Here is a 17,015-nt window from a genome sequence, read left to right on the forward strand (position 1 = left end):
TTGTGTGCCTTATATTAAGTTTTTTTTTTAAAGTTGAAATAAGTTGGGATTTCAGGTGCATTTCGTCTTATAAAATTGCAGATATCTTTGAGACCACTAATGAACTGTTTGTAACTCTGATTAGTGCCTTTGGATATTTAAAGAATCTGACTTTTTTTTAGTAGCTACAATGTGCAGTATAATGAAATTTTCCTAAGAACACTAATTACTGCATATATGCAATATAGTGTATAAATTATAAAGTATCCTCTAAGTAGATAAACCATCTGTGGAATGATAGTGTTAGTGTAAAAAGGCCATTTGGGGTCCATTATATTAATCACTTGCATGTTAAAGGCCTCTAATAGCATGTAAGCATTGATATGACTCTGTTCTGTCAGGTTCTATCATGTCTACATTATGAAATTTCTTATGCACTTTAATTTTATTTTCTTTTTAACATTTTGAGATTTAAGTATAATCTATCATTTTGATCACTTTAAGTTCCTAATATTATCCAATTTAAGGCATTGCCATTTATCTTTATTGACTACTTTGTTCCTTGATAGTGGTAAATAATGTGTGCACTGATTGCTAACTCAGTAAGTAGTTCTCAATATAATCCAATGAGTTTATTTCTTCACCGACAAGTTCCTTGGTTTTTAATACTTTAAAAAAATTCAAAAAGTATGCTTTATTCCTGGGTAATGTGCTAAACTAACATTAATAGAAAATATTCAAATTGAAATCAAATCACATTGATCTGAATCACTAATTAGTGGGAGGAAGGAATTATAAAAATTATGTGCTTATATATAAGGAATGATGTCAAATTTTAAGTCACTGGCTCTTTTAAGGGAAGACCAGAATTTTGCTCATGTGTTTCAAGAAAAACAGGCATAAACATATTGTGATGAAGTGTAAACAAATTTTAGATATGCTTTCCTACTTTCCCTTCATTGTTTACTTTGTTTCAAAGTAAAGTTACCAAATATTCACTTTAATTAGATATTCATATTTTATAATATTAGATCTTTAGGATTATTTCTTACTACCAAGCAAGAAATGCCAGGTAGGACATTTATGTTGGTACCTGATAAATACTTTGAAATTTTTATTGCATTAAGTTTAATACTGTTTTATTATTAAAATGTAGATTATTTTATATTCTAAATTAAAATTATCTTTTCTACCGACGATAAGGCCAAAACTTTAACTACTATGACAAATAATGTAACTGCTGCTACCTAGAATGCCTTAGAAGGAATGAAATTGTTAAAACTTCACTTAAAAGAAAAGTAGAAAATACTAAAACATGTATGGAATTTTTAAACCAACCTAGATTAGAAGATAATTTCAGGATAGTATTTGATGAGATGTAGAGGACGTGAGTTTAAATTATTACCTCTGCCACTGATTACTCATGTCACTTTGGGCAAGCCATTTAACTTCCCTGGGCCTCAGTTTCCTCTCCTATAAAATGAGGGTGGGGGACAGTTTGGACTAGATGGCCCCTGGAGGTCTCTCAGTCATACATCTGTAGTCCTATGATTTTTTTAAAAAGTTCATTAATTTTATCAGAGGAGGTAGTTTGAAAAGTAGAGAATTTTGTGTGTCTTATTGTGGTTCAGCAGAATAAATTAGTCTTCAGATCTAAAGCATGCATTAAATCTTTTCTGGCATGTACTAATAACAATTGCTATGAAATGCTAAACTTCTTTTTAATTACTTGGATGAAACTATGAGCATCTCTTAAAACATGGCAAAATAGTTGCAGAAAGGCTTCTGGGCTTTCTCTCCCCCTCCCCCTCCCTCACCCCTTCTTCCTCCATCTCTCCCTCTCCCTCTACGATAATGTCTGTTTCTGCTTAATATTTAATGGTTCTAGCAGTCAGCTTTTTTGTTGAAAATAACCTTTATAAACAGAGATACAGTAAATTCATGAAAAGCCCCATTCAATCTTTTAATCCCCCAGTAATTTTAAGTGTTATTTTTGTAAAGTTTTGCATCTTTCTGTTGTGAATCAGGATTGTTACAATACTTCTCATCCAGTTTCTAGGCTGACACTTTGGACGCTATTATTGTTGTTTTTATTTGAAATGCCTTGACAACTCTGCCTCAGCTTTGGGGGTAGGATGGGGAATATCTATTAATATCCGTGCTAAAAGGAATATTCTGCAGTACTAATTAGAGTGTATATTTTAGGGATTGGGGTTAAAGGGATACTATTTTAGAGACTTCATTCCTGGTTTTGTTTTTTAAATTAAAAAAGAATTAACAAGGTTTGTATAGTAGTAAGTGTCAAATAAGTAGTTTGAGTAAGTTTTTCCACTTGGAATATAGAACCATTAGCCCTGTTTTTCAACTTCATATTTTTAGAACTTGTTTGTTTTACTGTATTTTTTTTTGCACTTTATAACAAAAAAAAGGGATACAAGTTACATTGAAACATAGGTGATCTTTTTTTTCCTTTTTTGACTGAAACCAACAGAATGGTTCAATTTGTCATCAGTGTTATTCAGATTGTATCTATAGTTATCTATCTAAATAATTGTATTAACTTAGTGGAGTCTGTATGTTAAATGTACCAGGTTGTGAAATTGTGTAGCTTAGGTAAACACTAAATCCATTTATTTTTGTACAGCAAAATTTTAGCATTAGAATTATGTAGCTATATTAGATGTTAAAGATTATACAATAAAGGAACTTGGAAAACCAAATCTGAGCTCTTTGCTTTTTATTCAGATTTAAGAGTGGTAGAAAACTTTGGACAATAAATGTTAGATGGTAAAATTTTGGCCTTTACTCTGAAAGAGCAGTTCACCACTTAAAGTAATGTGGGTTACTGAATCTGGTGATAAGTAGAATTCTTCTAAAATGTAGCCCTAGTGTTAGGAGTTTATTATTTTGATCTACAAACTTCATCTGATAAAAGGAAATAAAGAGCTTTTATATAAATGGCTACTTTCAAAGGTATTCCTAACTCGGTTAAAGAACTCAGATGATGATTGCTTTTTCTCCCAACAACACTGCTTACTAAGAGACAAAATTTATCTCTTGAAGAAAATTTGCAAAAACATCTAGTGTATATAACTGATTTAACCAACTATAATATGCAGTTGAATACACGTACTATGTTTGACATGGATACACACGATGCCTTTGGCATGGTCCTGCCTTTAGAGTATTGTTAGCAATGAAAGTGAACACTTCTCATACTTAAAGAGCTTGTTTTAAGAATTTATTGTACAGTCCTGTGTACGTTTTTTTTTTTTTGGCATTCTGTGGTACAAGTGGCAAAATATATTCATGTAACAAGTCACATCTATTAGTATGCCCATTACTGGAGAATTGGATAACCGATATTTCTAGTTTATTCTTATTTGAATAGTCTAAGAAAATTGCCTTTTAAAATGGGCCATTTTCACACCAAACACACATATTGACAATGGAAATGGCATTGTAATATATCTGAAGCTCATTCTTAATTAGCCTTTCTATACCTATGTTATAGAACTTTTGCTTGTAAAATCTTAAATTGTGTTTAGATGAAGCATTAAGGGTGGAGTTTTAGAATGTAGAACCTTGATTTATAAACTTAAGATGGGTATGTGCTGTTTAACAGTGTCATTGTGTGACTGTTGTTTAAGTATCAAATGGTTATGGCTAACACTATGCCCAAATATTTTTAAAGCAATTACAAGTTATTAATGTGATTTTTTTTTGTAACTTTAAAAACTCTACTGTGCAATGTTTTTGTTTACAGGGAAAATTCAGTAAACATGTTCCAGTCTAAAGAGAGGAGTCGGTGTACTCAGAAGTAACTAGTTGGCATCTCAAGAAGGGTGTTCCTCCCATTTGTATACAAATACCCCTGATTACGTAATATGCCAATTTAACACGAAATACTTGTGTACTTTTCCAATTTTAATTTTTATCACTCTTCTTTAAAATTAATCTAGAAAGTAACAATTCATTGTCTTTTTCTTCTTTGTGTCATTTTGTGCATTTGCTTATCATAAACTTTCAAAATTCATCACGAATTTCTTCCTTTTGGCACCAGTGTAGGAAACCTCAGATGTGATAAATGCCATTAAAAAAAAATTAAGCTATCTTTGATTATTTCAGTCTTTTAAAGTTCAATGTGGATAGCACTTACAAAAAAAGTACTTCTGATTCCCAGAAATCATAAAGAAGCAGGGCGAAGCCGTACCAGACTTAGTCCATGTGATGCGCACATTAGCAACTGAGAACATCCCAAACCTCCCACCAGGGGGTGAACTGGCAAGCAAGTAAGTTTTCTGTTTTGTATATGTTGACCCATGATCATAGTTTAGAAAATATTTTTGATAGACCGTTGATAAGATGGCAGTTATGTTTTAAGATTGATTTAAGCGGCACAAGTGTATGTATGTGTAAGATATTTTTACTTAGCCTTTAATTTGGGGCATTGCTAAAGTCATTTGTTATTTGATGAAACATTACCTTATAGGGTGTTCTGTTTTGTTTTGATTTGATGCTTGCCATTTACACTGAAGAATGTGGTCAGTCGTGGCTCAAACGATGACCTTGACCTAGTTTTAAGTATCATTTAAGATAATATGTCTTATTGGTGTTTCTAAATTAAAATCGTATATAAATGTTAAAATACTGCTATCATGTGGTCTTACCAACACCATGAAGCTTACTATCCCAGGATGAGGCTCTTCACTTGTTTGACCCTGTTTTTTTTCCAGTTTCTCTGGAACCCATTCAGATTGTGTTTTCAAAAGCATGGCTGCATATTTTTCCAGGTACTTTCACCAGTGGAATTGAGCTGACTTAATAGATATTTAGGATTCCAAGTAGAAAATGCAGATATCAAATCTCTGATCTAAATGGCTGCGAAATAAATTGGTGCAACAAGACTGATTTAACTTTCGTTTCCATCTGTACTGGCCACAACATAGCTAAACTGATCTTCCTGATGCATCTATCTGATGTCAGTAGTCTGTTTCAAACCCTTCAGTGCTTCCTCATTGGTTGCTGGAAAAAGTTTAGATTCCTCTGCCTGGTACCACACTAGGTTTTCCTGCCTTTTCTCATGTATTTCCATTTACTTTCAGGGTTTACTTTCAGGGCTCTGTACATGCTCCACATTTTGCTGCTCTGTTTCTTTTATCGTGTTCTCTATGTGCAGAATTCTTCCCTCAATCTGCCACCTGTTGATTTCTTAACCATTTTTTAATGCCTAATTCAAGCCCTGTAATAAGTGCCGACTCCTCCAGGAAGCCCAGTAGAAGCAACATGTTGCAATGGAATGAGTGATGGATTTGAAGTCATAGGAACTGAATTCAAATCCTGGCTGTTTTATTTATTGCCTGTATGACTTCGGGCAAGTTACTTGATCACCCTGGGTCTCTGTTTATTCATCTGTAAAATTAGGTGGTTGGACTAGAAGATCTCAGAGGTCCCTTTCAGCTGTAATCTATGATCCTATGATCCTTCGCTGTTCTCCCCTAAGTCAGTCATGAATTTTTCTTGCCTTGAACCTGAAATAGCATTTTATTCACGTTAAAAAAATACTTATGTATTATTTTGTATACTACTTATTTGTGACTTCTCATAGCGCTTCACACTCCCCTATATGTTCCAGAAGGGCAAGTATTATGTCTTGTTGAGGTGCTGTAGTTCCGTTAGCATGAAGTACAGGGATGGGTTTACTGAGCAGGCAGGTTTGTTGAATTTACATCTCAGATTTCTGTATTTGGTTTTGCTCCTGTAGTCTTGACATTCTGTTCAAGTATTAACAATGTGTGAAAGGGATCCAAATGATATTTTCTAGATTATATAACTTTTAAAACTTTATTAAAATGATTCAAAAGTAAATTTCTTAACACTTTTTTTAGTATGCTGTTGTGAATCAGTTGCATTGCTGTAATGAACAACACTAATTTAAAGCAAAATTAGTACACATTTACTTGGGTTCCTTTTTTCAGAACTTCCCCCTCTTTTCCAACATTTTGTAATCTATGTTTTATAGAAACATTTGAATTTTAAGATTTGGGAGAGAATTTTCACCGTTTTGAATAATTTTTATTTTTATACACAAGTCACTAATTTTATAGTTAAAACATGCAACAGGCATTTACCTATAATGTAGGCTCCATTTTAAAAGAGCTCAGGAACTTAAATCTAAAATCATATTTAAAATTATTACATCAAATTTTGTAGCTAGGTAGCACAGGAGATAGGATAGACTAGAGTCAGGAAACCCTGAGTTCAGATCCAACCTCAGACACTCACTAGTTTTGTGATCCTGGGTAAGTCACTTAACGTCTGTCTGCCTCAGTTTCCTTATCTGTAAAAAAGGAGCTTATAGCATTTACTTCCTAGGGTCTTTGAAATGAGGACAAAATGAGGTCATATTTGTAAAGCTCTTTGCAAACTCTTAAAACACTATATATATTAGCTATGATTAATTGTTTCTAAGCCAAAACTAACATAGAATTCATGACTGGTAAAAGTTGCTGCTATATCATAGAAACTATAAAATCACTCCTAAACTCTTAAGATGGGGTATATGCACCTTTACTGTTTCTCAGTCTTGAATTCCATGCATTGTGAGAATCGCAGAACTCTACATTGTAGACTGACTATCTCTACTTCAAATATTAATCTATGGTACTGAAAATCAAAAGTGGTCCTTATTTACTAAGAGTAAGAATTAGAAAATTGTACCTAAATGTGAAATCATTTGCAGCAATCAAAATATTCATACCATTTTTTTTAACATGAAGCAATGGGTTATTGAACAAATGTTTGATTTGCCAAAAAAGAATAATACTTTTCTGCCTTTTTTTAAAATTTAGGCGGAGTCTAATTGAAGCCGTTTACAATAGACTGAATCCTTTCAGAAATGATGACACTGTAAGTACTGTCTTCTCCCCTTCTACTACCTCTTCCCCTCCTCTCTAAATGCATATCCTTCCTACCTGTTTTTGCAGAGCTGTTCACTGCACCCATTCTCTTACACACACCCCTGATTGATTGCTCTGAATTCTGCTTGCTCTGATCTCTGCCTGAACAACAGTTCTAGTGATTGAGGACATAATCATGGTGAGTGGCCACCTCTCCAAAAAAAAAAAAAAGGAAAAAAAGAAAGGAGATCTTTTGTGAAATCTTCTAGGTTTGTAAACATCCTTGACTGTATGCCTTCTGAATGTTTATTTCCACCATATAATTTTTATATTCAGAATAATATCTTTGCCCTAAAAATGAGCATTTTTAGTGGTTTTCAGTTTTAAGTAAACTTGATTTGGCACATGCACATATTAAACTGTGTTCACATTTTTTTATATATTGTAGTATTGTTTTCAGATACTAGAAATGCACACATTAACATACCACTGGGAGTTTTTTTGTTGACATAGGATTCTGATTTTTGTTTTTCAAAAGACTTAAAAAAATAGTTTGGATCAACTTTATTTCCCTCATCTGTGAAGTGAGGGAACTTTGGACTGAGATATTTTCCAGCTCTAATATTCCTCTATTTATAATCAGATTGTGCTATAATGTTTCTCTATTAACGTTTTTAGTTTTACTGGAGGTCTTTGTTTTTTCTTACATTGCTAAGGTTTATAAAAATGGTGGCAAGAAGAGAAACTATAGGGTTTAATCTGGGAATCAGGGCAGAATTATTTACCATCATTTTAATTTTAAAGCCTTTGGTCTGAACTCAATTTCTTCCTTGATGTTATTTATTATAAAACAGAGTCTAGCATAGAATCTCTGACATAGGAATCTCTCTTTTTTTTTTGACTTTTTTCTTGTCAAGATAATACAGACGATAATATGTTTGGTAACTCTAGGCCTTAAAAAGTGCCTTTTTTCCCTTCATAAAGGACTCTACATCAGCTGATGATATGTGGTAAAAACTTCTCATCTAGCCTGGAGTTTACCTTCATCCTCCCAAGGAAGTACAGCTCGACTTCACTGAACCTTCTTAACATCCATCTTCAATATTAAAGAAGGGGATACTATAAGGGTGAGCAAGATGACACCACAGAACTACAGCAGTACAACAACTAGCCCAGAATGGATCCTTTTTTTTTTTTTTATAAAATTGAGACTTATGTAAACGTGATTTCAAACCATATTTCGTGTTGTAAATCAGACTTCAGCAATTTTTGTTGTATGATTTTTTTTTTGGTAAAGTGCAATTGTCTTTGTACAAAATGCTCATATTTAATTATGAACTGCTTTAAAAATCCCTATCAAAGTTTAAAATGTTTGGCTTGTTGTGTGATGCAACAGATAGGTGGGTAACCCTTTAAATTCATGTTGTGTTTTGGATCTGGGGTGGGGGTGGGGGGAGCAGCAGCCTGACCGGTGAGATGCTCAAAAATGCACACGATTATGAAGAAGAATTTCAAAAATCTTACAGAGATGAACATCCTTGAAGTTATTTCACCCTTAATTTTCTTAGCAGTGGGCTAGTGTTAAGACTATGGCTAGTTCATTCATAAACTCCTTCGGGATGTTTTGTTTTCCTCGTTGCTGCTTATTATTGCAGGTAATAGTGTATTCATAAGAATATTGATCTTGGGGCTAGAATGCCTTGATTCTTTGCACCTCTTTTGCAAGTCCTTACATTAAATTACTAATTGATAAGGAACAGCTTCCTACATAGAGTAGGAATCTGTAGCATTTTTACTATCATGATTGGCTTGGGCCTGCTGCTGTTCCTAGTAAAATATTCTGAACTCCATTTTATCAATAAAGCTTGATTTTAACAAACAAGACATTTAATTATGTATGTGTAATTCCTCTTTTTCTCCCCCTGCCTTTTAAAATGCCGAGTCATTGTAAATGATGGGTTTCAGGTTTGTAGACATGAAAACCCATTTTTAAGATGGACCACAATGTTGCCCAAAGCATAGATGGAATTTCTCCCCCTGCATTAGGTGGACTAGAGGATTTAAGTAACTGTTATTCCTAATCTATTTTAAATGAGTTTCTTTCAGACTGCCTATTTTTCATTCAGAAGTGCATCAGCTTGAATTTACCCACCATTTAATGAAAATGTTAGTTGAAGCCTGACAATCTAACACTTTATGATGTGTGTGAATGTGTTTGTGTGTTTTAATTGACCCACTTATTTAGAGTACTAGTGGTTAAAATACATTTGTGATTTGAAATAGAGCATGTTGACCACATTAAAACATTGGTCATTAAAAATAACTTTCAGAAGTTAAGGAATATAGATATCAAAATAAAATTATCTTATTTTAGGCGTATCTTCTCCCTTTGATCATATGAAAGTAAGTTTTCAAGTTAAGTCATGTTGACAAACTACTGTTTTGTGCTCTTTTGTGTTTGTTGTCTCTTTAGGTTGAGAATGTTGTATTATTAGTATGTAGTTTTGATTATTCAGTAGGCAGATGTCTTCACAGGAAAGTCATTAAAATGTAAGATTTAACCCTTCATCTAATACAAAATCAGAGCTTGGTGTAAAAGTGTGGTATGATGCTCTTATTTACTCTGTTTGTCTTTTCCCTAATTTGGAAAGACACATATTTGTGTATATATACATAATATGTAGCCTTAAAACTAATGCCAGGTTAAAGAATATTGGACAAAGTAATTTAAGATGTCTCAGAATTAAGTATGGTTAATATACCAGCAAAATCTTTCCTTTATCCCTCTTGTGTGGGGTAATTAAACATAACTTAATTGTCTTTTTGTATCATGTATCAGCATGAATGAAGAAAATATAAGTACTATTTGAATTTTTAAGTTTAAGGTAATTTGGGTTAAAGACCACTTCCTTCTAATGTCTAATTCCATTGTAGAATGAAAATTATCATAATGTCCTAAGTTATAACTTTGTACTCCTTACACAAAGTTAATATGTAGTTATGACTAAGGATTTTGACTACCCAGGTACAAAAATACCAGTGTAGAAAGCTGAACTTCTTAGGACAAGCCTGTTCTTTACTGTGTAGACTAAAGTTTAGTTCTAGGAACAACAAACTTTGAACTGGACTATGGAAATTTTTGAGATGTAAAATCTTACATCACAAATAGAATTGTGGCAGAATGCCACATTTCACATCATAATCACACAGTGTGTCATAATGAAATTTATTTAAAAAACATTTTGAGAGGCCCTGTCTAAAAAGTGAGAACATAGAAACATTCTACTGTTACAGTTGCCAGTGTTTCATCTAGGGCTGAAGGTGAAAGAAATGTCTAAAATAATTTATTCTGGCTTTGTAATTCAGTACTTAACTGTGGTCTGAGAACACTGAATCTATTATCTGTGAATAAACACTGCCGTGCTAGGTACTAATTTTGATTATGAAAATACATGCAATGAGTATGTATACCTTATTAGAGCAATGGACTATATGTTTTTATTATTCCCTAAAAAAATATTAACCATACTTTTAAAAGGCACTTTTTTGCACCTTTGTTGTGTATTTCATTTATTGTACCTGTTCAATTTTTGTTGTTGTGCTAAAAACTTTAGCACCTCAGGGGCTGTGCCACATATTTTTGAAGTGTCGTGTGCTATTTCCCTTTGGGGGAAAATTTTTGTGTGGTAACAGTGTTGTAATGTGGTATTCCAAATGTACTTTGATTTAAATGTTCTAACAGAATGGACCCAGTTTACCTATTTAAAAAGGAAATGGCGTGTTATATAGAAGTCCACTTTCATAAACCATACAGATATGTTCCCTTTCCCTAACTTAGCTCCACTGGTTTGTCAGTTTTTGTGAGTACTGTCAGCTAGAGAAAATGTCTTAATGGTTACTTTGGGGACATGTACCTTTTCATAGGTAACTGTTTAATGTTCTAAGCAGTTTTCAATATTAACATTGACTTTTAGAAATCAATATATTCTTTATTATCAATTCAGCATTAAAGATTTATTAAATGAAACTTTTATTTTAGTTATAAAATACTGTGTTGACCTGCTCTTGTTGTAGATTAAGAACCACTGCAGAAATTGCTAATTTTATTTCCTGATTTCACATAAGTAAAAAAAAAATCAGGATTTTTAAAAAGAAATGAATGTATATAATTAAGGCATTTTGAATTACAAGTGGTTTCATTCCTATAATACAATCCCTTTGGTAGTATTTTATATTCTATCCACTAACATAGCTTTCCATTTTAATATTTATTGAGCTCTTTGTATGTGCTGGGCACCATGGAGGATTCAAACAGGCCCTAACCTTGAGAAGCTTTCAGTGTAGTAGAGAAATTTAACTTTTGTGTGTGGCTTAGTGCTACATGCCAATCAAATTAAGCCATAAAATTGAGATCATTTGACCTTCATCCTTCCTCCCTACCCCTTTTCCTATTCCTCAAATTGAAATCTTGTTTTTAAAAAAATTATTTGTGCTCAGCATAGGGATCTGAAATTTGGTGGGTTGAGGATTAAGCTTATTCTATTTTGCACTGTAGATTTAACTAAAGACATATAGCAGGAAGAAACCAGGAATCTTTCAGGAAGAAAACCATTGAAACACTTAGGCCCTAGGAATATGTTTAGGTGTGAACTTTAAGTTTTAGTTCTGTCAAAAAATGTTTTCTGCAGCCAGTCCTATCATTAATTAGCAGTTCAATGTCAGTATTCTGTTCCTTTTCAGCAAAGTGGCTGTTTGTGGCTTAATTGTAATTTCACTTCCTCTAATTATTAAACATATTTATTTAGGAATTCAATATTTTACCCTCTTGTGCTATTGAAAAATTGTTTTGTTCTTTAAGACTTGATGGAAAGGTTAAATTAGAAGTTTAAGGATCTAATATTTTGATTTCCAGTTGTACAGTATTACTGTAGGATGTAGTATTAGTAAAAAAAGTTTTCATGTAAATATATCAGAATATAAAAACTGTTTCAGGTTGAATACAATATGGATTTGCAAATATTGCAGCAGAAATGACCATTTTGGTTAAATAACAGTGGTCCAAATTTCTAATGGATTTATTTTTCTTTAGGTATTGGAAAATTTCATGGCTTTCTTTATCCATAAAAACTTAAATTTTAATAGTTAATAATGTGAAATTTTGGATATCTGATTCTCTTTGTGTCTTCTCTTCATATGCCACCACAATACATACCATCCATTTGTGTTTGTTAAATTGAGACCCTTCTTTTTAAAAGTAAAGATTATTTCAGAGTGCTAAAAATAAGTATTTTTAAAAGTATCTTCCAAATTTATAGGTGTGGTTTATTGAGAGGAAAAAAACTGTTCTTTATTAAACTACAAGTGAATCTTAATTCTGAATAATAAAGAAATAAAATGGAATTTGCCTTTTTTTGTTTCACTATCAAGTGGGCATTTTCCATTTTTATTAACTTTGGCATAACTAGATTCTTTCCCTTTTACTTACTTGCTATTTTAAGCTGTTTGCTCATGGCCCCATGAAATTTCAAGCAAATGCTTAGATGAAAGTGTTCATTGGGATAATTTTAGCTGACAATGAAACTACGCCGGCCACTTACACTTTTATTTCATAACTGAGAATAAGAAAAAGAAGTGGCCTGTTTGATCACTTTGCTCGGTATGTAGCAAAGAGATAACAGTGTTTTCCCTTGTCCCACATAAAATGCCTTGTCCTTTTCTCGCTCTAGTTTTTCTTCCTTTAACTTTATTATCAGACTGAAACAGGCCAGTTTAGTTTGTTTGGCTAATAATGCTTGGTGGTTAGCATCATTATAATGAGAGAGGGCTTATTTAAAGGTATCTGAATGCCTAATAACTTTGAGGGATCAGGGTCAGAATCTAATTTAATTGGGGTGGAGAACTCTCCATGTGAAAACTGCCTCCACTGTTACAGATTCCTCTGCAACTTTTTTAGTCTTAGGTAGTTGCTTGGAATCATTGACAGGCTACATAATTTGTGTATTGTCCTTCCTACTGCTAGTTTGTGTTCAAAAAGACAGGAATTCAACTGGGGTCTTCTTGATTCCAAGAGGCACCATGCTGCCTCTTATTGAATGATATGTTAAAATAGTATTAAAATAATGAAAGAAGTAGCTGGGGATGTCAGGAGGAGTGGGGATGAAAAGAGTGGGTCTTAATTATTTTATAAGGTATAATAGGTGTGGGGGTCCAGTCCCACTGTGAATCACTAATGCTGTTGCATCATGTCAGGAAAATCCAACCTTAACTTCAACCAATATCACTTTTTGCTGCAAGATTATTGATAAAAATTATTGCACCATCAACATAGAAATAACTTCTAAAAGAATTATATTAATGTAGCCATTTATATTTTTCTGAACTCATCTAATAAAAATCAGTGTTTACTATAAAACTCTATCTTTCACATTATCACTGCACCAGTATCCTTTAATGATCCTGATTCTAAGGGTCATTTAAATTTTTCTGCTAATTACTTTCTCATCAACTTTAAAGTTTAGAAAAATAGTGTAGAGCCTTTTTGTTCTTTTGTACACAGAACCTTTTGATCATCCAGGAAACTATTATTTAATAGCATATTTGCAAATAAGTGTAGTACTTTTTGAAGCAACTTAGATTTGTGTACATAGTTGGTTCTGAACCTACTTTCCTAATTCAGTAATTGCAGGTATATTTGGTGAGTGCCAAAAATGCCATATGCATAGTATATTTATGTAGTGGTGTTATATTGCTAGACAGACAGACAGACACACATACATACACACACACACACACACACACACACACACACACACACACACACACACAACAACAACAACAACAACAACAACAACAAACCCAGCAATGATCAGAACACAAGATGAACTCAGTTAACTTTAGGATTTAAGTTTGAGGGGTTGAGGGAGGTGCTTGGAAGCAAGAATTTAGCCACAGTCTGAAATGGAGAATTTCCTTTCTCAGATTCTGCAAAGCAGAATATACCCTATAGCTTTTTAAAATTTTGTGTTGTGAGTGTTGAAAGGTGAAGGGAAATGATATTGTTAGGACTAATCTCTTTTTTTTTTTATTTGAGGAATATAATCCTTTTCTAAGAAGATTTGGCCCTGGAAACTTAACTGACAGAAGATTAAGTGGAGTTAAAAAAAAAAGATTGATAGTAGAAACACTGACCCCAAATAAGGCACATTATAATGGAGTACTTGCTATGCATACTTTTATTATCCATATAATTTATTGTCAGAGGTTCACTAATTTGTCTTTTTCTTTTAACCCTTGAATATTAGGAGACTAGATTTCTGGTGTTCATTGCTGGTGTTAAAATATATTAATTATTATGCATATATTCAGGCCATCTCAGATTTCAAGATATGAAGATTAAAGTACTAATAGAGAAGAAATTAATAATTATGTCCAGCATTTCCAGCTACCAGCCCAGGATTAATGACATTTCTTCCAAAGCATACGTCCAATAAAAAGGAGGTTTGACTATTAATTGAAATTTGGATTTTTTTTTGTCACTAATTAGGTTGTTTTGATTAATTTTGGACCCATCTCTAATTAGTAGAAGATCCATTTTGTATGTATTTTGAAGTAGAGAAATCACCGTTTTTTCTCCTAATGCCCTTTTATGAACTCAGTATCTTCATTGGAGAAAACACATCTCATTTGTAGTGCCATGCAATGCTGATTGTTTTAGCTCCTACATAATATTCAAAATTTTTTGTGAAAATGTAATTTCCCCCTTCAATTTGTATTAATATTATGAAGACATGTAAGCTTAAAAAGCATGTTTGCAGAATACTTAGCTTCGTTATAAAATTTATAATTTTGAGACTAATATACAAAAGCAGAGCTATTTTCCTTAAATATAATGTATAATATTCTCCACAGTGATTACCCACTATTTGCAGTTTATGTGATCCAAAATGTGTTTACAATAAGTTCAATAAATGTATATTTTGTACTGTGTACCAGTTTCTGGTCCCAAAGAAAATGTGTGAATTTAGTTTCTAACTCTTTAAGGTGTACTTTCTGTTTGGACTCCATTGAAGAATTGCATTAAGCCTGTGAATGGTTACAGATTGTATATGGGAAATGGGACTTAGAAATAATTTATAGTTTGCCAAAAAAAAAATGGTGCCACTGAATAATAAACAGGCAATTGCATAATGTGTGTGTATTTATGATTGTTTAGTTTTATATAGAACACTTATTTAAAGATGAAAATCACTACCATTGATTTTTATGACTTTTGTTCTAAGGAAAAGCCTGGGTTAACTTGAAATTGGCTTTTAGGTGTATGTGTGGAAGAAAGCATTGAGCACATTTTGTTCTTATTAAAATTTGTATCATTTTCTTGTTCGGTGTTTAGCTTAAAGGTAAATCTGGAGTTTGCCATTTAGAATTACAGTGCTTTTCTTCTTTCTTATTGGTCAGGATCTATACTTCATCATTATGGAGAATTACCAGTATTGAAATCCTCACTCATACTGCTTGGCAATTCTTTAGCACACAACCTTAGAGAATTTCATGGGAGCACTTAGAGGTTAAATCACAGAGTTAGTTTGTGTCACAGATAGTACTTGAACTCATGTCTTCCTGTCTCCAGGGCCAATCCTCAGTCCTTTCCATGTTAAGCTGCTTTTCATAAAGCAGGAAGAGTTATCTATAAGCAATCATAGGTAATCTAGTTCAAATCAGCTAGTAATTATAAGTATGAAAAGCTACAAAAAACTGACCAGAAAGACTTAAATTTTTCTAAATATTGTTATTTTTCCTTTAGCCTTCCAGTAGGTAAAAAACGGGAGGGAGTCCAAGAGATTGCTCCAAGTGAAATATGTAGAGTAGGAATTAGAGAGGCTTATACTTTCCTTCAGAAAAGACAGTTGGTCAGAGTGGATCTGCTCAGTTTATCTTTAATCAGCTGCATGAGTCAAATAGTTTTCAACAATTACTTATGCCTTAGCTTGGCTTCATGAGAAAAAAATACCCCAACATGCAAGTTTGAAGACTGTTATTTTATATTCTGCCTTTAATCAAGTCATTGTTTCTTCCTTCTGTGAGTGATGTTAGAACAAATGAAATTACGAATGACAAGCGTGAAGCACTTGGAGCTTTTCAAAGCATTTTGCTATGTGAGTTCAAGTAGTTACCAAAGTGAAGCACGAAGTCTTGGTTACCTTCATGATGAAGCCTGACAGCCAGAGTAGTGAAAGAATGTGATATCGGTGGAATGAAACAGCATACAGTGTATTCAGTCAGTGTAGAGTTGGTGTTCCCTTAAACAGTTTCGGATTTTTGTTTATTGCCGTTACTTTAAACTTCAAGATAGTGTGATATTTACTGAGAAACGACCATAGGGAGGTGCTCTTCCTTTGCTTTTTAAAATCTTTTGTACTATTTTCATTTATTAAAGAAGTCTATTCAAACTGTACCTCAGATAAAGAAATATTATTTCCTAATAAAAACATTTAAATGCCAAGAACTGTACTTGGTAATGGGGATACAAACAAATCAAAAGTAAGTCCGTACCCTCCAGAAACTTGCTATCTCACCAGCAGAGGCATGTGCACATACAGGAAGATACAAATAGGTACAAGATATTTTAGGAATGAGAAGGCAGTAGTATCTGGGGGGGGGGGGATTAAGAAAACTTTGATGTATAGAAGGAAGTATATGATCTGAACTAGAGCATAAGGAAGGAACGCATTGCAGATGTGGGAAACCGCCAGTGCAAAGACATGGACCTGGGAAATAGAAGGTCTTTTACGAGGTCAGTTCGTCTGAACCATGCTGTACGTGAAGGGGATCAATGTATACTAGGGCTGGGAAAAAAAAAACAAAACAAAACCCAGGAGTTTATATGCAATGCTTGAAGTAACAGAACCACTGAAGTTTATGAAGTAAGAGCTGTAATTTGGAGAAATCAGATTGGCAGCAGTTGGATTTGAGTGGGGAAAGATGAAGTGGGGAGAACAGGAGGCTGTGGTGGTAGATCGGGTCACAGGTGATGAAGACCTGTGTAAGGGGAAATGCAAGAGAAGTTGTAGAGGTAGAAATGACAAGATTTGGCAACTAATTTGGATATGTAGAATGAGGGAGGATGAGAAATCATGGATG

At 33.2% G+C, this 17,015-nt stretch overlaps 1 protein-coding gene across 4 annotated transcripts in view; it reads left to right on the plus strand.

Annotated features, from left to right (window-relative positions):
* PPM1A (protein phosphatase, Mg2+/Mn2+ dependent 1A) overlaps nt 1-13,689 on the plus strand; it is a 59,350-nt gene extending 45,661 nt beyond the window's left edge. For 2 of the 4 annotated variants that reach the window (XM_078151518.1, XM_078151519.1), the window contains exons 4-5: nt 4,163-4,271; nt 6,831-7,058. In XM_078151518.1, coding sequence (XP_078007644.1) covers nt 4,163-4,271; nt 6,831-6,936 — 215 coding nt within the window. In that variant the 3' untranslated portion in view covers nt 6,937-7,058. Of the gene's footprint in view, nt 1-4,162; nt 4,272-6,830; nt 7,078-7,862 lie in introns of those variants that run through there. The other 2 variants (XR_002324499.2, XM_020986487.2) reach the window with 2 other exon arrangements.
* Nucleotides 13,690-17,015: the final 3,326 nt, after the last annotated feature.

Source organism: Phascolarctos cinereus, unplaced genomic scaffold, assembly GCF_003287225.1.
Source record: "Phascolarctos cinereus isolate Bilbo 61053 unplaced genomic scaffold, phaCin_HiC Scaffold_3;HRSCAF=262, whole genome shotgun sequence".
NCBI classification, from domain to species: domain Eukaryota; kingdom Metazoa; phylum Chordata; class Mammalia; order Diprotodontia; family Phascolarctidae; genus Phascolarctos; species Phascolarctos cinereus.